Genomic DNA, 25,873 nt, shown 5'->3' with positions numbered 1-25,873 from the left:
TCACCAAGCAAGGGATTGTCAGTCCAAATTCTCGTGCCGCAATTGCAAGGGTCGGCATCATACCATGGTCTGCTTCAAACGCGAGAAAGATAGCAACGGCAAGGGATCAATCGTTGCAAATGATGGTAACTCCACTGCTGCGAAGGAACCTCAATCTTCTTCCACACAAGGGTCTAACCTTGCAGCTACCGACATGTCAGCATCCAATCCAGCTCAGCAATTTTCGTCACAGGTGCTGTTGGCTACTGCGGTAATCATTGTCGAGGATGATGATGGTATACATATTCCAGCTCGTGCTCTGTTGGACTCGGGATCAGAGAGTAATTTTATTACGGAGCGGTTGAGTCAACGATTGAAAGTTAAACGGCAGAGAGTAGATATTTCGGTGCTCGGAATCGGCCAGGCCGGCACTAAGGTCAAGCAGCGGATTTTAACAACGATTCGGTCACGAGTTTCCGATTTTTCACGAGAAATGAGCTTTCTAGTATTGCCAAAGGTAACTGTAAATCTACCTACGGCTACGATCAACGCAACAGGATGGGCAATTCCAAATGGCGTTCAATTGGCCGATCCGTCATTCTATGTTTCCAAGGGTGTGGACATAGTACTCGGCATTGAAGCCTTTTTCGACTTCTTCATAACTGGTCAGAAAATTTCACTTGGTGAGCAAATGCCAGCTATAAACGAGTCGGTGTTTGGATGGGTGGTGTGCGGTGGTCTGTCAGTTCCCAATCAATCGCTACAGATCAACTGTAATTTATCTATGTCGGATAGCCTAGATGCGCTACTGGCACGATTTTTGGACTGTGAAGAAATAGAATCGGTGGTAAACTATTCTCCGGAGGAAGTGCGCTGTGAGGCATTATTCGCACAAACGGTCCAACGTGGAACAGATGGACGGTATACTGTTTCTCTACCGAAGGACGAAGAAATTCTTGCACGGATGGGCAATTCAAGGGACATCGCATTCCGACGGCTCCTGGGAACGGAGCGCAGGTTAGCAAGGAACGCTGACTTGAAGGAACAGTACGTTTCGTTTATGGACGAGTATTGTCGTTTGGGACACATGAAAAAGGTCGATATTAATCCGCACGATACAATCAAGCGTTGCTATCTACCACATCATCCGGTGGTTAAGGAGGCAAGCACGACCACAAAGGTTCGAGTGGTCTTTGACGCACCTTGCAAAACTTCGTCGGGCATCTCGTTGAACGATGTACTACTGGTGGGGCCGGTAATTCAAGAGGATTTACGGTCGATAATTATGCGATGCAGAACCAAGCAAATCATGATTGTAGCCGACGTCGAAAAAATGTTTCGGCAAATAGATGTCAAACAGGAGGAGAGACAATGTATTCTTTGGCGCCCATCGCCTGCGGATGATGTAGCAACGTACGAACTTAATACGGTAACCTACGGCACCAAACCAGCACCGTTCCTGGCAACGCGCACACTAAAGCAACTGGCGTTAGATGAAGAAGTTCGATTTCCGTTGGCAGCCCAGGCCGCTATCAAGGACACGTACATGGATGACGTTTTAACAGGATCGGATGACGTTGAAGAAGCGATCAAGCTACGAATTCAATTAGATGAGATGATGTCCAGCGGGGGATTTCGTCTCAGGAAATGGGCTTCCAACGCAACTCCAGTTTTGGATGGAATCGCTGAAGAAAACTTAGCGATACGCGATGCTGATGGGATCAACTTGGACCCAGACCCCTCAGTGAAAACTTTGGGACTTACATGGTTGCCAAATATCGATGTTTTCAGGTTCCAGTTCAATATTCCGACGCCTGATACTTTGGATGGCTTCTCCAAACGTCGTATTCTTTCGATAATAGCCACACTGTTTGACCCATTGGGACTCATAGCAGCCACCATCACAACCGCCAAGCTGTTCATGCAGCTTTTATGGACGCTGAGAGACGAGGATGGCAACAGGTTAGACTGGGATCAACCGATACCACCAACGGTGGGTGAGAATTGGCGAAAGTTCCACCTCCAGTTACCGTTATTGAACGAGATACGAATTAACCGAAGTGTGATTCTACCTGGTGCGGTAGCAATAGAGTTACACTGCTTCTCGGATGCTTCTGAGAAGGCATATGGAGCGTGCATTTACATTCGGAGCCAAGATGCAGAAGGGAAGGTGGCGGTTCGTCTGTTAGCATCCAAATCGAGAGTTGCCCCTTTAAAATGCCAAACGATACCGAGACTTGAGCTTTGTGGAGCGCTCATAGCTGCTCAATTGTATGAGAAGGTACAGCAGTCTGTTCGAATCAACTCTCCCGTTTTCTTCTGGACAGATTCCACTTGTGTGTTGCGGTGGATTAAAGCGGTACCATCTACGTGGATCACGTTTATTGCCAACAGGGTGGCGAAAATACAAAACCTAACGGAACATGGGGAATGGCGTCATGTTCCCGGAATACATAATCCTGCTGATTTGATCTCCAGGGGAATTTCCTCACAAGATATTATAAATAACGAATCCTGGTGGAATGGTCCATCCTGGTTGGCAGAAGCTCGTGATCAGTGGCCCCAGTATCCTGGCGATTTGAATAGCGAGGAGGAAGAAGAGGAAAGGCGTCGTACGGTGATTGCAGCTCCAGCTTCATCAGTGACAGAATTCAACGATTGGTATATCAGTAAATTTTCGTCATATTCGGAAATGGTACGACGGACAGCAATTTGGTTGCGACTAATGAAGTTACTGCGCACGTCGAAGGAAGACCGTCGATCAGGGTTTCTCACTAGCATCGAGCTACAGGAAGCAGAATGTGTTTTAGTCCGCCGTGTGCAGTTAGAGGCTTTCTCCAAGGAGTGGAAGGCACTATCAAAGGGCGAGCCGGTACCAGGTCAATCACCGTTACGGTGGTACAATCCAATCATCACCGAAGATCGTCTCATCAGGTTGGGTGGAAGATTAAGGCACTCCAAGGAATCAGAAGAGACTAAACACCCCATGGCACTCCCAGCTCGCCATCGCTTCACTCGCATGTTGCTGCAACACTATCATGAGCGGTTACTTCATGCTGGACCTCAACTGCTTTTGAGCGTCGTTAAACTCCGCTTCTGGCCTTTGCGTGGGAGAGATATGGCAAGGCAGATAGTGCACAAGTGCCAGAGATGCTTTAGATCGAAACCTACACCCGTGAAGCAGTTCATGGGAGAACTACCGGAGGCTCGGGTGACAGTCTCTCGCCCATTCTCAAAAACGGGGGTAGACTACTTTGGACCAATTTATTTAAGACCTGTTCCCAGGCGAACGGCGGTGAAGGCGTACGTCGCAATTTTCATCTGTCTATGCACAAAGGCAGTGCACATGGAGCTCGTTTCGGACCTCTCTACCGACCGGTTCCTGCAAGCACTTCGTAGGTTTGTGGCAAGGAGGGGCAGATGCACCGACCTTTATTCCGACAATGGTACCAATTTCGTCGGAGCACGAAACAAACTACTGGAGTTCTTGGAGTTACAAAATAGCAAGCAACACCGGGACAAGGTGTCCAAGTTCTGTGCGGACGAAGGCATGCGGTGGCATTTCAGCCCTCCAAGTGCCCCGCATTTCGGAGGACTGTGGGAAGCAGCAGTCCGTTCGGCCAAGCATCATATTCTGCGAGTTCTTGGAAATAATCCAGTCACGCCGGAGGATATGAACACGTTGCTGATTCAGGTGGAAGGATGCTTGAATTCCAGACCAATTACAGCTCTTTCTACTGACCCAAACGATCTGGAACCATTGACACCGGCACATTTTTTGGTAGGAACGTCATTACAGTCCATTCCTGAACCCGAATACGAAGACATCCAAACAAACCGTCTGAACCGATGGCAGCTGATGCAGCGAAACCTTCAAGATTTCTGGACGAGATGGCGAAGGGAGTATTTGTCTCAGCTCCAATCTCGAATAAAACGTTGGCGCCCGCCGATACAAGTGGAAGTGGGAAAGCTTGTTATCATACAGGACGATAATCAACCTCCCCTACGCTGGAAGATGGGAAGAATACAAGCCATCCATCCTGGAGACGACGGGGTCGTGCGGGTGGTGACACTAAAAACAGCCACCGGCATGCTGATTCGACCAGTTGAGAAAATATGCATCTTACCTGCAGCAGAATTCGTCGACGATGCCGAGTCAGGTGATCATCAAGATTAAGGAAAGCTTCATCCTCCCCATCCCCTCCCACGTCGAAGAGGAGCCTTTTCCTTCTTTCTTTCAGAAATGCAGCGATTTCAGGGTGGGTGAGGATGTTTAGTAACTACAAGGATACACCCTATGCTACAACCCTGCATCATCTCATCATTCAACCACGGTCCCCACACTACCATGGGTTCAGCAGCACAGCAGGTAGATTCTGCGCAAAGTGGATAATAGCAGGCTAATCCAGAGGCAAACCATCATCATTTAACCGGCAACTACAACCATACACACATTAGGGAATGTGGTGGAGAGTCATCACCATCGTCGCGACGGTAGAGCGAGAGCAGTGATCACGATACCACTACTGATAAGGATCACACTGATAGCAGCACATCGTGAGAGCGGAAGAGAGATCGGACCGATCGCCAAAAACATCGCAGACCACATCGGAGGTCTGCTGACCTACTATCAGTGAGAAGCAAGGCAGTGCAGTACCAACCAGTAATCAGATCAGTTTGATTAGTTGAGCACGCGATCCGTTAAATTCATTAATTATGTACCTAGTTATGTAGTTTATTAAAGCTTGTGTTAATGGTACATCGCGAGTGTTCCTTGGTCATTTGATGCCCGAAAACCCTATAGCACAAGTGATCGTCGCCTGAGTACCCGCGGGCAGTCCGTTCCCGATTATCTCCAGCCAGCAGCAGCAATTTTTCATCTTCAATCCGTGTTGGCCCGGACCCATTGGAGCCAACACCCCTCGTAGACAAACGTAGACTTTTGCCAGACACTCCCCCCCCGTCCTTCCTATGAGTCTACGTGGTTTATGAAAGGCCCCCAAAGTGTGACGAAGGGGACGGTAGGGTCTGAAGTTGTGCGACGTAGTATTAAGTTTAATTTTATTTGACAGGCATCAAAACCCATTGATTACACTGCACAGTGGTTAAGAATGAAAATTTAACAGGAATTTTAAAATTACACTAAAACTAAACAACTTAGCCTCATTAAATCTTTGGAAAAGTTTTCGTAGTTTGTGAGCCCCTTCTTTTTGTTAAAACAACAGTCAGGGTGGTTCTAATTTTACCAAAATCAAAAAAATTACTTTTTAATCATTCCAGCTAGAGCAAAACGACCTTCAGTGAAGCGATAAATTTTGGAAAAGTTTGAAAGCTCTAGCTGTCATACTTTTTATTTTACAACAAATTTTAAATCGAAGCTCAGGGTGTTTCATAGGAAAACAATTTTATTCAAATAACTTTTGCGGTATTGATTTAAAACAGGAGTAGTCTTCGGACAACTTTAAGATTATTTAAAGGTGAATAATTCATGGCACCACATATCTAGCATATCCAGCTTCGAAAAACATCAAAAGGATAAGTTGAAAAAAAAAATGAAAACTGAAAGAGTTATTAAAAAAATTGTTGTTCATGAATTGACCCTTTGAAATATGTTTAAATTACTTTCACAGTAGACAAAATAAAAACCTGTTTTAATCCACCTAGCGGTGCAATTGTGCCTTTCTCAATCATGAACACGAGAATGTTTGCGTTGTTTATATTCATTAAAAGCTTTCAACATTTTATTATTATAAATGACATGTCAACTACTTACAAGAAAAGAAATCATTATTCGAGTTCTAAAACAGCCACGGCAATATTGAACTGAAAAAAGGTGCGAAATCGGCAAAGTCCCAAACAGTCGATTTTTAGAAAATAATTTTTTTTCATGCATTTTAAAGATGTTTGGCATCAAAAATACGAATTCGATCTCTGAAATTTCATATCCTCCCTTTGAAAAAAAATTTTGAGTTCCGGCTTATATGGGAATTTCATATGTGACCGGACGGCTCAGTCTATATTTCCGGAACCATATAAGCTATCCGTACGAAATTTTATAGACATCTGTGGGGATAATATAGCTATCATTTGGGTTTGTTTGTGAGTTTGTGAAAATCGACCCAACCATTTCCGAGAAACTGATATGAGTTTGCTAGTTTTGAAAGATGGCTGCTTTTCCCGGGCACTTCCGGAACCGTCTATGGTGGTCAATGTGGTCAACGAAAGTTTATTTAGCCGTCGGTGACCTAGAACTGCAAGTTTAAGTTGATTGAGAGACATTTTAACGAAATTTTTACCTTTTTTGCTTTCATCGGAGTATCGGTTTGAATCACAATTAGCTATGTGATCGCACGCCATAACCCGTAGCTCTGGAACCGGAAGTCGGATCGGGATGAAATTTAATAGTCATTTACGGAGACGCAACATCTTTCATTTGAGACTAAGTTTGGTTGATTCGGTCTAGTTATCTCCGAGAAACCGATGTGACTGTTATTCTGAATTTGGATACTTCTGCCGGGGCTTCCGGAACCGATGATGGTGGCCAATGTGACCAAAAAGACTTTGAATGGCTGTTAGTGACCTAGTACTACAAATCGGAGCAGTTGTGGTCATATTTTGGAAAAAATTTCACCATTGTGCAGTCATTGCAGAATTTATTAAAATCGACATTTTCTACGTAATCGTACTCATCACCCTGTAATTCCGGAACCGGAAGTCGGATCCATTAGAAATTCAATAGCAGCCTATGGGAACGTTGCACCTTTCATTTGGAACTAAGTTTGTGAAAATCGATTTAGACGTCTCTGAGAAAAGCGAGTGAGATTGTGTTCGCGTACACACACATACATACACACATAGACATTTGTCGAACTTGACGAGTTGAATCGAATGGTATATGTCACTCGGCGCTCCGGGTCTCCGTTAAAAAGTCGGTTTTCAGAGCAATTGCAATACCTTTCTATTGAGAAAGGCAAAACCGTTTATTTTTTAAAAAACACCCTAAAGTTTACATGTTAATTTCTCGTGCAATGGAAAGTATAAAAGCTAGACCTTGCCTGTCTTCAGCAAATTTGTGTAAAATTTATTGGTCTACAACTTCATCGAAGACAGTAAAGATCTATCTCGAACCGTTAAAAAGTTATTCCGACTACGTGGTGCGCGAAGAGCTGGATTTAACGATGTTCAAAAAATGTAGCCAATTTGTCTGCATTTAATGTAGTCGACCGAAATTTGAGACGGTGGCGAACTTATACGACGGACTGTAGCGGGAAGCTTAATGTGTCATAGATGCTGGTGGGCGAAACCGGATACGATAGGACTCGTTTGTACAGCAGCGTACCGATTGATGGCGATGAGCTCGAAGTAGACGACTAGTTTGTTGACTTGGGTTCACTGGTGAGATCAAAGAATAACACCAACCATGAGAGAAGTAGGCACAAATGTCCAAATAACCTATATACTCTGGGATCAGGAGTTATCACTGGAAATTGTGCGTAATGTGGCCTCCATAAAACACTTTAGTTTGATGCAGTGTTAATTTCTGTAGCTTTTAAGATACCGTACCATCATCACATTCTCCGTCACGTATTCTTAGGTCTAGAGTGCCAAGTAACCTTAAACATATTATCATGCGGTTGTTCTCTTCAAAAATTTATGCTGATCTCATACAACCTTCAGGTACATTCGTTCGCTGGTTATACTTGACCGAATAGTCCCAGGTGGGACTGGGAATCGAACCAGGGAACACTGATGAGTGTCATTTTTTTCTCGTCAGCCCTCCGACATTACATCACTCAATGAAGATATAAGATACCCTATTTTTTACATTTCGAATTCAGGATAGTGCTATAACACCGGGCCGTAGTTTTAACGATGCAAAAACAAATCTAGAGCAATATTAATTCTCAGTCTGTGACACATTTGATTACAATCCGTCACCCGCGTAGACAACATCCATCATTTCAATCAAGCTGTAATAAAATGTAATCCCGCCTGCCACTGATTGTGTGGAGCAGCGTTCCAGACATGAGTTATTTTTATCTTGTGGAACGCCACCTGGCTGATGATCCACTGAATCGAAAAATACATTCAGAGGGGAAAAATCAAACAGTTCTCGGTGTGTACCTATCTATGGGATTACTTATTTATGTCACGTCTGTTGCTTCCTTCCATCAGCACTGACATTTAGAATTCATCGGGCGTGCTCAGCCCGGAAAACTGTGTTCCGTAGGCATATTCAAATTAGTTAAACAGTTCCCATTGGGACTAATTCAACGCGGTTGGCATTCCAATAAAAAGACACGTTTTTGAGTCCTATAGCAATCACTCAAACGAACACAAACAATCTCAAAGCTGTTCAAACAGAAGCAGAACCGCTCAGAAAACAAGATTTTGTTAGCTAATTTAATTTGCAAATTTGTCTGTATTGACACAAATGTCTCTCGTACCGAGTATTAGGTTTCATTGATATTTTCAAAACAAAAGTAATGCAATTGCTTGTTCAAGCAGGTATTACGACGCCATAATTAAGTTTTCAAACCCCACTGGCCCCTTCCACTGCGGGTTTACACACGTGTGCTCAAATGCTCCTACTGTAATAACCCATAAAATTACACTTCCTGCAGCATAGCACCGGAACGGAGACCAGCAGCACATCTCCTACTGCTCGGGCGTTACATTCTTTCTCAGCAGTTTGGAAGCAAACAGCATCATTTTCCTGGGGAAAAGTCTACAGTATGTACGTAGGTAGCAATGTGAACACGAGGAGGATAGACCAGGTAGGAAGGGGCGGAACCAGTTGGAGTGAGCACTTTTGAATCAGAAAAGTGGAAATTTGTTTCAGAACGGCTTTAGAATAAGCTCATTAGTAACATACACAAACGGGCTAAGCTTCAATACACCCAGTGCCAACAACAGGCTTTCTAATGCGTAAATATCCGGAGAATGGCTTTGTTTAATTATGGCAATAATTGAAATTTCGCGATAAATTTTTAAGACATTTCGAGGAATGAATATTGGCTCAAATGAAAGGAAGTGCTTTATTGCTAATTGGTCACATTAGTAGCGGATTAGTCATATACAAACAAACACAGTACGAAATTATCTACTTGAATGAGTATGATATTTCTTGCGGACTATTCTGAGTTGATAATGTACTGTAAAACGGAAAACTACTTTCACAATTTACAATCAAAGAACACAGTTGGTTTAAAACGTGTGTTCTAGATTGTTCTCTAATTTATTTCAGGGGTTATAAAGGTTGAGGTGCGATAAAATAGGGAATAATTTAAATTTTTTAAAGGTATGTACTAACCATGATCACATATTTGTCCCGTTTTCTATGGGATTTCCTATCTTTATGGGACTGATATGCGATAATGGGCAGTGCAACCACATTTTTATTAAAAACTTGTTATACGTTTCACGTATTACAATGTCTAATTTATAAAATCAGCTTGAAAACATGGAAAAATAATAATGATTTACAAGTGAATTATAACAATTGCCACAGAATGCGTTTTTTTCAAAGAGTATTGCCGTGACAATAATTTCAGTCCAACACATAATGGGTCCACAGCCGACCGGGCTGGACAAAGCCCTCAAATTTATTTTTCGATTTTCATACCATTTATATGTTTTCGTACTTGTACCATATCTAAAGTAGTATTCACCAAATTTTTGAGCAAATCGATTGAAAAATTAAAGTGCTAGATTTGTTTGAAGTGGATAGGGTTTTTTTTTTCATAAAACGTTTATTTGACACGGCGTTTGCAAAAGCTTTTTTACGCCGGGGTTTTTTTATATAACATGTTACAAAAGTTCTTAATGGCGATTTCGCTTGAACCTGAAACTGAGTCAGGTTCTAACCCCAACCGCTGTCAGTTCATACATTTTGACAGCAGTTGGAGTTAGGAACTGACTCAGTTTCGCCTCAAACGAAAACCACATAAGTCTATCACGTTATAATAAAAGTTCACTTTCTAATGCTAACACTGAGGATAATCATCATTTTGAATATTTTTATTTATACTATATTTTCTTGAATTTCATTGTAAACCTATTGATAGTTTTTCTGTAATCTTTGTTTATTTTTTTCTCTTTATTTATATCGTTTTATCTAACTTAACTAACTGCGAAGAAATCTAAATTGTTTGTGGGTAGCAAGGGAAAAAACTAGAAACATTGTGGGGATAATTATATTTGAATATTTATTGTTTTCAGGAAATGATAAATATGGCCCATGTATGTGAGATCTCGTAAAGCGAGGATATCACGAACAGGAACATAGGGTGGTTTTCTTCTGGCTCGTAAGGAGTCTATTAATTGGGATCTGGCTCCACGATATTTAGTGCAAGACCAAACAATATGTTCAATGTCTTCGTAACCCTCTCCGCAAGCACATTGATTGTCTTCTGCGATCCCAATACGGTGGAGATGCGCATTCGACGTATAATGGATGGACATGAGCCTAGACATCACACGAATGATGTTTCGACTTACATCCAACCCTTTGAACCATGCCTTCGTTGATACTTTAGGGATAATTGAGTGCAACCACCGTCCCAGATCACCATTGTCCCATGATGTTTGCCAACTAGTAAGCGTCCTCTGACGAGAAGCGCTATAAAATTCATTGAAGGCAATAGGTCTTTCATAGAAGTCACCGTCCAGTGCCCCTATTTTGGCTAAATTATCTGCTCTCTCATTACCCGGTATGGAGCAATGAGCGGGAATCCACACTAAGGTAATTTGATAAGATTTGTTTGTTAATTTAGTTAAGTATTCTCGCATCTTCTTCAAAAAGAACGGAGCGTGATTATCAAGCGGTAATGAGCGTAATGGCTTAATTGTGCTGAGGCTATCTGTGAGGATGAAATAATGGCTCGGAAGTAAAGTATCAATGGTTTCCAGACTATAGTGAACTGCTGCTAGTTCCGCCGTATAAACGGAGGCAGGTTCTGCAAGCTTGAAAGAGATCGAGGTGTTATTGTTGAAAATACCGAAGCCAGTGGCCTCATTGATTCGTGACCCATCAGTGTAGAACATTTTATGGCAGTCAATGTGTTGGTATTTACTTATGAATATTTTAGGGATCTCCAGAGAGCGCAGGTGATCCGGGATTCCACGAATTTCCTCTTGCATGGACGTGTCGAAAAATACAGTGGAATCGGAAGTATCTAGTATATTAACACATGTCAGAACATAACTAGAAGGCGTTATTTCTTTTGACATGTGATTGAAGTACACTGTCATGAATCTGGTTTGGGATTGAAGCTCGACAAGTCTTTCGAAATTTTCAATTACCAGTGGATTCATAACCTCACATCGTATAAGTAAACGAGAGGAGAGATCCCAGAATCGATCTTTTAAGAGAAGAACTCCCGCTAGTACTTCAAGACTCATCGTATGTGTCGATTGCATGGAACCTAAGGCGATTCGTAAACAACGATACTGTATTCGTTCCAATTTAATAATGTGAGTATTTGCAGCTGAACGGAAACAGAAGCACCCATATTCCATTACTGAAAGTATCGTTGTTTGATACAATCTTATCACGTCACTTGGATGAGCACCCCACCAAGATCCGGTTATTGTTCGGAGAAAATTTATCCTTTGTTGGCACTTCTTTATCAGATACCTAATGTGGCCTCCCCAGAATTTAGAATCGAACCAAATTCCGAGATATTTAAAGGTAATGACTTGGGCTATCGTTCTACCAACCAACTGAAGCTGAGCTGGATCACGCTTCCTTGAAAAAACAACTAACTCTGTTTTCTCCGTAGAGAAATCGATGCCTATCTTCAAAGCCCAACTTGATAAATTATCCAAACTATCTTGCAGTGGTTGTTGTAAATTTATGGCTTTTGGTCCCGTTACAGAAACCACGCCATCATCTGCAAGTTGCCTTAGAGTGCATGGGCTGACAATACAATTATCAATGTCATTCACGTAAAAATTGTAGAGAAGGGGGCTTAAACAAGAACCTTGTGGGAGGCCCATGTAACTTATTCTGAATGTTGCCAAATCGCCATATGAAAAATGCATGTGCTTTTCTGACAATAAGTTGTATAAATAATTATTTAATATTGGTGAAAGACCACATTGATGTAGTTTCTCTGAGAGAACATCAATGGAAACAGAGTCGAATGCTCCTTTTATGTCTAAGAACACAGATGCCATTTGTTCTTTTTTTGCGTAAGCTAGTTGGATTTCTGACGAAAGCAGCGCCAGACAATCATTCGTTCCCTTTCCCCTCCGAAAACCAAACTGGGTATCTGATAGCAAGCCGTTCGCCTCAACCCAATTGTCGAGACGTCGTAGGATAATTTTTTTCAACAATTTCCTGATGCAGGATAGCATTGCAATCGGTCGATACGAGTTATGGTCGGAGGCTGGTTTTCCTGGTTTTGGAATGGCGATAACTCTCATTTGTCTCCAGTCGTGCGGGACAATGTTCTGCTCAAGAAGCTTATTGAATAAATTCAACAAGCGTCTTTTTGCTAGGTCAGGCAGATTCTTCACCAAGTTGAATTTAATTCTGTCTGGACCCGGAGCATTATTGTTACATGAGAGGAGTGCAATTGAAAATTCCACCATTGTTAAAGGCGAATCTATGGAATCGTTACTTGTGGGAGCATCGCGACTGATTTTCTGCGCAGGAGCAGAATCTGGACAAACTTTCTTGGCAAAATTAAATATCCAGCGATTCGAAAAATCTTCGCTTTCATTAGTTACGTTTCGATTCCTCATTCTTCTGGCTGTGTTCCAAAGAGTACTCATTGATGTTTCTCTTGACAAGCCATCAACGAAACGTCTCCAATAACTAGACTTTTTGGTACGACGGAGACTGTCAAATTTGTTTTGCAAAATCGAATAATTTTCAAAGTTCGCACGTGTACACCCTTTCCGTTTCATAATTTATTTGTAAGCAACTTGTTTAGCTTCATATGCATCCGAGCACTCTTTGTCCCACCAGGGATAAGGAGGCCGGCTATTCATTGTCATGCCAGGATTGCATTTCATTTGGGTTTGTTCTGCTGCTTCAATAATCAAACCCGCTAGAAATTCATATTCTTCGGTAGGTGGTAGCTCTTCCGTCGAAACAAGAGAAGTGGAAATTAAAGATTGGTATTTTTTCCAATCAATATTTCGTGTCAAGTCATAAGGGACATTGATTGAATTCGTGAGGCCTAATTCACTGTTAATTGAAATAACGACTGGCAAATGATCGCTACCGTGAGGATCAGGTACAACCTTCCACGTGCAATCTAACCGAAGTGATGTCGAGCATAGAGATAGATCTAATGCACTTGGTCGTGCGGGTGGTCTGGGGATGCGTGTTGTTTCGCCTGTATTTAAAACTGTCATATTGAGCTCGTCACAAACATTGTATATCAAAGATGATCGCTAATCATTGAAGAGGGAGCCCCACAATACTCCGTGCGAGTTGGAGTCTCCCAGTATCAGCCGCGGAGCAGCTATGGATTCCACTACCTGACGTTGTCCAATTTGAGCTCTGGGAGGTATATATATAGAAGCGATAGACATGTCTTTGCCTTTAATATTCGTTTGGACAGCTACAGCCTCAATGCCCGCGAACAAGGGGATGTTAATTCTATAGAAAGAATAGCACTTTTTAATTCCTAGAAGCACTCCTCCATACGGGGTGTCTCGGTCTAGGCGAATAATGTTGAATTCATTCAAGTTGAAATTAATGTTTGAGGTAAGCCATGTTTCACATAAATCAAAAGCATCGCATTTCAAATTAGGTAGCAACATTTTTAAGGAGTCAATTTTAGGTATGATACTTCTGCAATTCCACTGTAAAACAGTGATGGAATTTTTCATTGGAGGAGGTGAATTATCCATCTAAAGATACAATCGCTGCAAGGATGGGCAATTGAGCAACAGCTGCTCTAAAAATGTTCTAATCGTTGGGAGGAACGCTGAAAGTATACTTTTAGTGGTTCAGAAATATTGAATGCTTTGAAAATCCAATCAACAATTTCAGAAAATTTCAATAAACCTATTCCAGGTTGAGGCTCGGAGGAAGTTGAAGTTTTATTATTTCCAGTAATTGTGTTCTGTTTGGATTGTACATTACCAAAACCGGGAGGGACTGGCTTCGGTATTGCATCGGAATTCTTTAGCTTTGGCCGCAAATTATTAGTTGGAGAAGAAATGTTAAGGCCCTTGCTTGGCAGTTTGGGAAAAGAGGATCCTCTAGGTAAAACAAATGATGTACCTTCGGACACTTCATCAGAGTCAGATTCTTTCGGCAATAGAATAGCGTATCTGTTTTGTGGGACCGTGGGTTCAGGAGTAGCATTTTTCAGTATTTCTGCATAAGAGCGCTTAGACCTCTCCTTCAAGGATCGTTTAATTTTATCCCCCGCAATTTATATATGGGACATGCAAGGAGTTCGTGTGAATTTTCTCCGCAATGTAAACATTTTTCAAGTATTTATTGCATGTATCCTCTTGATGAGGCCCCCACATTTGTCACACCGTACCTTATTGGAACAGTTGGTAGTTGTGAGGCCAAGCTGTTTACAATTGAGGCAATTCATCACACGAGGGATGAAAAGGCGAACAGAGAGCCGAATTTTATTAATAAGAACATGGCTAGGCAAAGCAGACCCAGCGAAAGTTACACGAAATGAATATGATGGTCGGTAAACTTTTTTCTCTTCTTCAAGTGATACTGAGTACAATTGCTTACAATCGAGTATTTTTACTTTATTAAGCAGGGTGTCCTTGAAACAACCAACACCATGCTTAAGTATATCCTAGGCAGTGAGGCTGGGTTCGGAGATGACTCCATCGCATTCTATATCGCGCGAAAGTATATAAACTTTATATTCACGCGTGAAGAGTTCACAGGCTACTATCTCGTCAGCTTGTCTAATGTTATCAATGCTAACTCGAAGTTTGTCTTTATTTACTTTTACGATCTCTGTTACAGCAGAAAATCGTGAAGTCAGATTCCGTGCAATTTGGACAAGGTTTAATGGCTTTCCTTTGCGCCTGAAGAAAACTTGCCAAGGTCCAGCAGACCCTTGGGGGTACAATTTTATTCAAGGGGGAGTTGAGGGAGGGGGATCAGAAGAATTTTGCTCTTGTGAAATTGGAGGATTCCATCTCACTATCCTTCATCTCGCCTACCATACACAGTAAGTTAATTAAATACTAACACAAGCAAAATTATATTAAAATCTACCTGTCCTTCGAAGAGTGAATCTGCACGCTGTCTCCCTCTGTCACCCGCTCGTGTTGAACACAGCGCAACCACCACTACCAAGGTGGGGCCGCCGCTTACCTGTGGGTCCAAAGGTATTCTTCTACTACGCAGCGTGACTAGGTACACAAATACTCAAAATTCCGTATCTGCTAATACGGATGAATGAGTGATGATGAAGTGAGCCGCTTCACCAACCAGATGCAGTTCCGTCTCACTCCGTCGCAAGCGCCGATTGTATGCAGCACAACCACTACTACCATCAAGGTGGGGCGCCGCTTACCTGAGACTTCGTTGCGTTCGCACTAACACTCGCTTATCGCGTGGTACCACCACCAAACGACCGCTCTCGCAGCCAACAATCCTGCTTGTCTCCGCACCAACACAGCATCAAATACTGACACGGTACCAAGGGGTGAGTCGCTTAGCACAAATCGAATTGTGCTCACAAACAAACAGCGTGGTAGCTCGTGCCGCAATGTACCACGATGTGCCACGGTGTGCCACGCTGTGCCATGGTGTTCAGTAAAACAAAAGCAATGGTTGCTATGATTATTCAACTACACTTTGTTGACAGTTTTCGAGTTGTCAGAAGTGTGCCTCATTGTGCCACACATTGTGGTAACGGGTGAAATGATCGTGTATTACTGTGAATCGTAATCTTATATCGTGTTATTGTAGGTGATATACTGTGCATAGCACATTGTTCTAAGCGACTCACCCCTTGCACGGTACACAAACTTCTAGCCCATTCACGGCTTGCACAGCCTTGGTTGCTACAACCAATCAGCAAACACAACCTTTCAAGGCGAAGGCTAAAACTGTTATGAAGTGGATAGGGTTACTTAAAACTGCAAGAACTTAAGCGGCAAACAGTTTTTGCACTTTCTATTACAATTACAGCTATCTTAAAGCTAGGAATACAGAATACAAATTTGATTTTGAACGAAGACTTATGCTTGGTCGAGATATTCAGAGGGGGGCTTATTTCCACATCAGTATAGCAGCAGTTGTATCAAGGACAGGGGAGAGAAGGCATATATGGTACAGGGAAAGAAGAGCAAAACTTGCAACTTTCGGGGGGGGGGATCAGCGAAACAAATTTGCGCCTCAGTCTGGTAAGTCGTCGAGTACTGGATTGGCGGATGGTATTCTTCGGACCCGCGGGGAATCCTTCTAAAGTCATTGGACCTCGAGTCGCTCTCGCTTCAGTTTCCTTCTATGCAGGCGTAGTGGTAAGGGCGACGGCGGTTACATAGTGGCACTCTGGAGCTGATCGGTTCCACAAGGCAGGAGGAAACTTCTAAAAACGCGAAATAAAAGAGAGGGGCTAAACTGGAATATTTGTCGTTTTTATGAAAGTGTAAATAAGGTACATATAAGGAAAATCGCGACTTGCCAGCATATCTCCAACTGGGACATTGGGTGGTCTACATCGGGCCCGAAGGGAGTCCTTTAACTGAGACCTGGCATCCAAATACCCGGCACATACCCAGATAACGTGCTCGATGTCGTGATAGCCCTCGTCACAAGCACACAGACTACTCTCAGCAAGCCCAATAAGCCACAAATGCGCATCCAAGGTGTAGTGGCTGGACATAAGTCGCGACATCACATGAATAAAATCTCGACCCACATCCATCCCGACCTACATCCATCCTCCTGAAACAAGGCTTCGTTGATACCTTTGGGATAATGGATGTAGCCATCGTTCAAGTTCACCATTGCTCCACGAGGTTTGCCAACTGTTGAGTGTCCTCTGATGACAAATACTAAAAAATTCGTTGGAACAGATTGGTCTTTCGCATATGTCACCATCCAATGCGCCCACCTTGGCTAATGAGTCGGCCTTTTCATTGCCCGGAATAGAGCAATGAGAGGGTACCCAAACAAAGGTAATCTGGTAAGATTTTTCAGATAACGTACATAAGGACTCCAGTATCTTCCCCAGGAAATATGGGAATTGATTTTTTGTCTTCATCGCACGAAGAGCCTCGATGGAGCTGAGGCTGTCCGAAATGATGAAGTAGTGGGCAGAGTGTCAATGATCCCAAGGGTGTGCTGAATTGCAGCTAACTCTGCGACGTAAACTGAAGCGAGATTATTGAGCTTGAATGAACCGGTGATAGTATTGATGAAGATACCGAAACCAGTGGACCCATCGATATTTGATCCGTCAGTGTAAAACATTTTGTCACAGTCAATTTCTCGGAATTTATTATAAAATATATTGGAGATCACTTGCTAGGTTTTGAATTTGAATCATGGTTGGGTTTGATTGAACTGAAAATTGGCATTTGAAAATGAAAATTTGCATCGCTGACATTTTTACATTTTTACGATAATTCGTAGAGAAAAGTTCAAGTTAATAAAAAACAGTTTGTGGCTTTTTACAAGCCAACTGGAACTTATATGTGTCAAAGAATCCTCTCTCTACATGAACAATCTGTTGAAGAAAAATTGCATGGGACTAACGACGAGGACAATAGTCAATGATGCGAAGTTTATTTTCAAGCGTTAATTTCCTATTAAATTTATTACAACATTTAGATTCAAAGCCTGCCTCAGTCATTATTTCAAAGCCATGGTTTCTTATTAATCAACCAAAATCTTCATCAAGCAACTGCGACTGGAGGACATGATTTGAGATTTTCATCTCCATCAAGTTCAAATAAACCTGTTAGCATTTAAAAGCTTTAGCGATAGCTACTAAATAAATAAACCAATAAAACGAAACTTTCAAACAATCCATCAAACACCTCAAGAAACGTATGACTCTTCTGAATGCATGCTTTAATAAGTTAGTGCATAAGAAATAATTTTGCTTCAAATAATTTTTGTACTATGAAATACCAATTGTGTTAATATCTACAAACAACTTTCTTTTTTCCTTTTTTATTTTGGCTATATGTAGTCACATTTTCTTTCTCCTTTTTTCGGCTGATAAGTAATCGTTTCAAGTATTTTCTTAAACTATATCTATTTTTTTATTTGGGTTTTACTAATGAATATTATTATGTTTTGATTTTGTCTAAAAATATTCTTGTATTTGAACTTTATACCCAAATATGATTTTCTAGTTTTAGCGTAAATTAACCCCCTTGCAGCCTCCGACGACGGTTTCAGTTGAGTATGTACTGGAAGAAAATTTTGCTAAAAGCACATAAAGCAGGTGCCAAAAGATTGTCCGCACAGATTCCGATTCAATCCAAAACGCTGAAATCAGTATCGTGCATGACCTCCCTTCCCATCAAGGACACATTCCACGTTGCTTTTATGAATAGGACCAAGTTTTGAGTTGTATTTTTCCATTCCTTCATGATGACTGTTTTCAAGTTGATTCTATCTTGTAATTTGTATGCAAATTTTTTGCCACAAAATAGTCTTGGGTTCAAATCCGGAGACTGGGCAAGATGAGGAAGCGCCTACTTAACGCTGTACAGCAACCATTGCTTTGACACTATCAAATTATACTTCGGATCGTTATAGTACTCTTTGATAGTCTATTTTTTCGGTACTAATTCTAAAATTCGACTTCAAAATATTCAAACGACACATCGTAGTACGTTTCGAACTCCAGGTACCCAAAATGCACCCTTAACCATTGTATTTCACCCAACATAATTGATAGTCAGTTGTAAATTTCACAATTCTAAATCTGAGATGAGCTTTTCCATTCGCCATTTCTGAAAATACGAATATTTTTAAGCTTGACTGCGTAAAACACGAAACCGAATGAAGCCAATGCAAAATAAATGACAAATGCCATGTTTTTAACGTAAATAAGTAGTAAATATTACAAAATAGTTAATGCTATTCAGTTCGTTGAGGCATATTTTGAATTTTTTATTGATTTTTTTTAAGCAAATAAGTATTACCGACTACTTCTGTTGGGTTTCGAAGTAATCGCTTAAATTGGGGGAATCCACGAATTTTAGACCCGGTTGCTCATAGTATGGGTAATTCTTTCTAATCATAATTTATGTGTAAACAAATGACGAAAAATATATTTCCAAAATTTATTTTATCCATTTCATATAGTCTAATCCAGGCGTGTTTGTAAGTCGGTAAGTTTTACGTCAACAGTTTTTATAACCCCATTTGGTTGCCCCTTGTAGTTTTTTCTTTGAATATTAAAACAACTGTCTTTTTTCGCAATGTTGTATACACTTTGTGAACCAACATTGAATACAATTAATTTCAACATTTTGTGTCGAAAATATATGCGTGAAAAGACGATTGGGTACTTTGGAGTCCTAAACTTTTTCATAAATGAAATACTAGGCTCGAAAAATGTGTGATTTCAAGTAATAAAGAAGAGCACTTCTATTCGCTCATTTTAGTTGAATTTTCATATTGCGTGCTAAGATGCTCATACTATCGTAATTTTTATAGTACACCACGGCCGCAACCTCTCCGTAGACCTTTCCCCATGTAGGGGACCGCGGGGCAAGTCCGACACCTTAAGCGCAATAATTTTTCTAAAATTCCACAAAGCTCCTAAAATTGTATATTCTGTGCATAATCCTTGTTTAGGTGGTTCTTAACAAAATATAATTATTTCAGCGTTTCAAAAAATTGAATTCATTAAAAATTATTGGTTGCCAAAAAATGGAGAAAAATGACATATTAAAAACGCTGCGGGTAAGACCGACACCCCAAAGGGGCAAGAGCGACCCCCTTTTGAACTTTCTTTTTGTCCAATTTTTTCCATTAAAAATGTATTGTGTATGTGTGATAAAGTGCAATTATGTGTATATGAGTATGTGTGATGCAAACGCACGCTTTCTGTAGTTTATTCGCGTAACAAGAGGAAGAACATTCGAATGCGTGGTGTTATGAATAAATATTGTTTAACGCATGGTTTATATTATGGTACGGGTTTTCTCAAGTAATTCTTTCGAGTTTTATTGCCACTTGTATAGCCACTATAACGAAGAAGAGCTGTTTTGCAAGCAGATTATATACGCTGTTACTAGGACTCATTCACTTAGAAGTGACGCACGCTTCGTAGTAAGCTATCCGGTTCGTGTTGTGATTTTTCGGAACACTGTTGATCAATAATCCGGCGGTCAATGAAAATTTTTCAACAATATTATTTCAAAATCTCATATTAGATTATACTTTTCATTTCTTTTTGTAATATAACTATGAATCACGTTCAATTTAATTCCTAATTTTTTTTGGTCGGCTAGAGATAATACTGATAAATAAATGCAAAAAAACATAGTTTCCGTGTATTTCAATTATTAACATGACGTAATTATAGTATAATTGAACACAACAAATATACCCAGTCGTTTGTATTGAATCAAAAACGAACCCATTCATCTAAACACCGTGTCGGTCTTACCCCACCCAAAAACTGTCGGTCTTACCCCATCAGCGCACATGTTTGTTAAATGCTCAATTAACAGTATTGAAATACTCAAACTTATCTTCAATACACACAAATAACGATATGGAGAGTAGAATAGAATGTGTGACACAAAAACTGGTAATTTTCAAAGCTTTTGTGTTATTAAAACCTTAAAATGTATCAATTAAAAATAACATCCAAAAGCGCATCAACTTTGCTTTCGCTTTTGTTTTTTTTTCGTTGACGTTTAATGAATCCATATGGCATCGATGTGTATCGAAATGCCTAAAATAATCGTACTAATAATATCCTGTCATTATTGTATGATTTAAAATTTGATACCTGGGAAAAGTCGTGGGGTGTCGGGCTTACCCAGGGTGTCGGGCTTATCCCCAGTTCCCCTACTTTTATGAGTAGCGCGATGATTTTGCATTCTGGACAAAATGGACAACAATACCTGTTTCATATTTCATTTCGCGCATCCGTACCTACCTATTCTGAGTGAATTTTCATCAGCACCTAGCGTCCTAACACAACTGGCCATTGCCGGCAACAAAGCTTACGGTGCGTTTTATAGAGGAGATAATTTATGTAAATAACTTTTCTTTGCCCGTCATGGCATTACTTTTTACCGTACGTTCCATCGCCATCCTCCATCGTAAAACAGGATAGAATGCATTCTGGCTAAAACTGCCACTGTTCTGTTCCATGAGTGCATGCAATTGTCCTTGGTCACGAATATTGCCTCACCCGCCGATTGACGCGTCAGCGTCATTTAAACTGAAACCGAAGAAGTCCAAGTGTGGTGAAGTGAGGAGTAGTAGCGATGATGAGCTACTTTACAGGATATGACTCCGAACGACGCTCGCAAACTGTGAATAGAATCAGGGAAAGGAAGAGCACTTAGCACGCGGTACTTGATTTGCATTTGCAATAAAGCGCTTTTTGTTGCTTCTTCACATCGTACCAAGGCTCTGTAAATGCACACCCCACCAATCCGGCGGTCAGCTGGTGGTGCGGTAAAGATGAACGACGATGATGGTTTAGGATTTCACTAGTCATGAAAAAATCAAACCAAAGCAAGAAAGCGAGTTCGCAAAACAACAGCACATTGGTTTTTAGGCCGTACCATATTTGACCGAACGGTTCTCCGAGGAATGATATTTTCGGCAAAAGGAAAATTTTGCTATCTTCGGGTGTGGTACGGTTGAATGGGCAGCAGCACTCAAATGTCGTTTGCACAAAGGCAAAAGAGAATCATCCAATGTAGCGATTTTTTGTGTGTTTTCTCGAAAAGCTGCTCGAATGTGTACTTATTTATCAATATTGGTTTGTATTTGACCTTCAAGCGAGCACATAAATGGCTGCTTTAAAATGCTCAATGAAAATACATTTTCAACGCAGTTTTTCCACCACAAAAAAAGAAAAAAATATCTAGGGGTGGGCATAACATAGTTATGCCGATTTTACTGATTGTATGAATAAACCTGCGTATAACATCAGTATTATCGAAACAAAAAATCAAATATAAGCATTTGTAAGAAAGAGCAGTAATCAGATTTATACTATCATCACTACACCAGTACAGACGCTTTAAAGACAGGCTAGCGAAGTGTAAAAAATTGCAGCCAAACGGACAGTCAAAAAGTGCAGCCAACGAGCATGAGGTTTTTGAGAGTGGAAGTACAAGAGGAAGTCCGTGTACAGCGTGCGGGAGCTGCCGTGATGCCAGTTTACATTCATGCTTGCTAGTTTTAGCTAGTTTTTTCATATTTAAAATATACGAGATGCGTATTTTATCACTAATGCATCTGACAACTGGCTTTGCGCCTACTGAAAGGCGCATATTAATTAGAGATCTTTTTGGGCGAGATGATTCATTTATGTTAGAGCAGTTTCATTTTGTTTAAAAAAGTTGCGAAGCTAATCTTTGGCGAATCTGGGTATACAAGTAAAAAATAATACCATCTGATCAAGATAAAACATTGATTGGTTTTTATTGTTATCACAGTTTTGCAAACGTTAGTATTTTATGTTCCTATGTTTCAATTGCCGTAAGGTTCTACTATATCGATTTTGTTGGTTATTTTCGGCAAATTTAAGACTAAGAGAAACGAAAACAATGAAATTGTAGGACGGGTAGGTATTCTAGAGTGAATCAGTTATAAACTTAGAACAGAAAACTAGGACTAGGCAGGCTCATATTGACATGATCGAATGGAAATGTGAAGAGTCCTTTGCCTTCTGCTAAGTAGGAGTTGGGCGTTGCACCCAAGTCTACCACATGCTCTTTGAGAGAACATAACTTATTTTCGCACATCAAAGCGTCTGTATGGTTTGTCGGTGAAGATTCTTAATCTGCCTAGCAAAACTCTGGGACTTTCTGTTTTACACCTTTACTGTTTATAGTAGCGGATTATATCAAACTGGTACCCAAGTAACAATTGAAGTTTTATAGCACGCTACAAGCGCAATCTAAGTTTTATGAATGGTTATAAAAATACTTTGAAACCTCAATTGTTACTAGGGTAGACACGGAGAACACGTAGGACGGTTAGCGACCGAGCTTAGACTGTATTGTAACGTGTAGAAACGGACTTACGGAAACGGAATAACGAATGACTGTACTAACTAAACTGTATTCACATAGTAAATTAAAAACGTATAAACGTATCTGATCAGGTGTGAGCTGGACTTTTATAGTCTGATACACTTTAGGACGAACGCTATTGGTTCAACCGGAAACCTATACTGACTTGGCAATACTGCCAACAGAAGCGTAAATTATGCTAACTACAACTACACGAAATGAATCTAATCTATATAATGTACAAATTAAATGTATTCTATGTGTAAAGTGAAACCTTGGATAGATTAAAAGTAGGAACAAACATACCGCCCGCCTTTCAACTAATCTGTACTATTTATGCTGATTGCCTTTGCAAATAAGGATCTGTCTAAAACTCTGACACTAAATATATCCAGATCCACATACAATAGCTACGTTGAGGTGGTCACATGATCAATTTTAAGATGCTGATTATGCCACTTGCCCTGCGATCTGCTGCTCGATGCTTAGTAGTGTACAATGGGCGTCGAGGACGACCACTTTGGATAAATGTACTACCAATTGGATGTCTCCAGGTGTGTTTTCGGATATCCTTACGTGCAAAATAGGTACTACTGATTGCCATACCCCTAGCAGCAGTGAAAGTTACAAGACGCAGGCCATTATCATTGGTAGCAGAAAGTAGGCTCTGCGTACCAAAAATTAGGTGAAAGAACTGCTCCCTCCCAACCTGTACGTTAGCATCTCCGATGACTATTTTAACATCTTGTCTTGGGCAATCTTCATAGGATTTATCGGGTGATCCAGTATCATTAATTGAAAGTTATTTGTTAGAGTTTTGATTATTAGCATCAGCAGAAGCGTTATTAGTCTTCTAATTGCTTGAATTTTGTTCGGAATCATCAGCGAATCATCGAAAATTTCATCGCTTCTACTGACAGTATGAATTCATTCTGATCAGGCCTCGTACAAATGACGGCTTGTTTGTAAGGCTTATATCGCCGGTAAACGTAACAAGCACATGTGAAGAATAATACCAGAACAGGCTCACGAAAAGGGACAACGGTATCGTGAGAAATTCCGCTGCCCGCTCTCAGCACCAGCTAGTAGATAAATAGGAACGAGTATCACCAAGAAGGAGCCATACGAAAATGGTTAAGATTTAAGTCGTTATGTTCGGCATCTCTGGATCGGTTCGCGTCTTGAAACGAATATATTTGCAGCTGACCTGAGCAGGTCAGTTATACCACGAAGATTGGACAGCAACTAAAATCAGTATCAGTATCAATGGAAAATAACACGAACGAATAACACAAAAATAAAAGGAAGTAATACCTAACGGTGATCTCGGAAGCTTAAGGATTGGGATGAGCAAGAGATTTAGGCTTACTGGATAGGATTACTGCACACCACCACAGTAAGCACAGCGAACCCACCCCCTTAAGAATTTTCTGCGCTCGGGACTGTACCAGAATGACTCGATTTCGCTGTTAGGTGAGTTAAATCCGGTTTTATATTTTCAACAACGTTTGTGTGATTCAATAAATCAAGTGGAATGTTTCATCCGAAGATATTAAATTTTTCAAAGACCACGTTCTGAGAAATTTTGGATTGAAATCTTAGTATTGATGTTATATTTGCAGTATTGGTGGACAATACATTCCTGCAATGAGTTGAGCTCTACTCGCAATCAGTCTTCGGCAAAATTATTTAGCACATTTTGAACAAACTTTCTATAGGATTGGTTTTTCAATTTGAGTGAAAATGCGAGATGCAAAAATACAGCGTTAGCCATAGGGGAGACCGGGGCTAGTTGGCGGTGTTTTCAGTTTTCAATTTTTACCGCTTTGATCTAGCAAAATAAAACACGCGGCATGAAAGAGCAGACTATTGGCAACATCTCTGATTTTTTTAAGAAGTGTTTGATGCATTGTCTCCTTTTTTAGCGACAAAAATATGTGACGCGGAAAACCCGCCAACTTACCCCGGCCCCGTGGTAAGTTGGCGGTATGTGAGGATATGCCAAAAACTAAGCAATCAAATAGAAATTCAATTACTTCGAGGGTCCTTTTGGAACGTACTGAATGTCTTTTCGAGAAAACTGTATATTAACCAACATTTGCTGTTATATTTCATTTTCAATACCCCGGCATTTTGACTTTGACGCTTACTCCCTATTCAAAAGCAAATTTTCGAAATTTTTCGTGTAATTGGCCGGAATAAATGTCTCTTACATTGGCGAGATACACAAGAAAAAGATTTTCTTACTTTGGAGTGAATTCCAGAAATAAAATTTTTTGATGACTTTTTTGCACTGTAAATAGTACCGCCAACTTGCCCCGCGTGCAACACCGCCAACTTACCCCAACCGCATATTTTATTAAAAACTATTTAAAAAATAACTTTTGTTTGTGGATAGATGTAATATCTATACGGATACTGAAAGCTTTTTTCACGCGCTATCGAAAAATATAATCATTCGGGAAATAGGTTGAAAATCACCCTAAATACCGCAAAGTATTTAAAATTTAGAAAATTTACTTGGTATGCTCGAAAACACAATATCGTCCACAATTTCAACAAAACAAAATGTTTTGCAACAAAAACACATCGGATAATGTGTTTTACATTACTTGAGGTACACAACGAGAAACATCGCTTTATGTCTAATAGAAACAGAGAAAAGGGGCTTCCGCCAACTAGCCCCGGGCTCCCCTACTAATTCACA

General features: G+C 40.7%; 2 protein-coding genes across 2 annotated transcripts in view; both read left to right on the top strand.

The window, feature by feature from the left end:
• The window catches only part of LOC131694092 (zwei Ig domain protein zig-8-like), a 683,919-nt gene that overhangs the window by 52,448 nt on the left and 605,598 nt on the right, over window positions 1-25,873 (top strand). The window lies entirely within an intron of this gene.
• On the top strand, window positions 65-4,156 carry LOC131687391 (uncharacterized). The gene has a single exon (XM_058971473.1). The coding sequence runs from the start codon at window positions 65-67 to the stop codon at window positions 4,154-4,156; it is 4,092 nt and encodes a 1,363-aa protein (XP_058827456.1).

This window comes from Topomyia yanbarensis, chromosome 3, assembly GCF_030247195.1.
Source record: "Topomyia yanbarensis strain Yona2022 chromosome 3, ASM3024719v1, whole genome shotgun sequence".
NCBI lineage: Eukaryota > Metazoa > Arthropoda > Insecta > Diptera > Culicidae > Topomyia > Topomyia yanbarensis.
The sequence above is the reverse complement of the archived record's forward strand: the minus strand, read 5'-3'. Positions and strand labels throughout refer to the sequence as shown.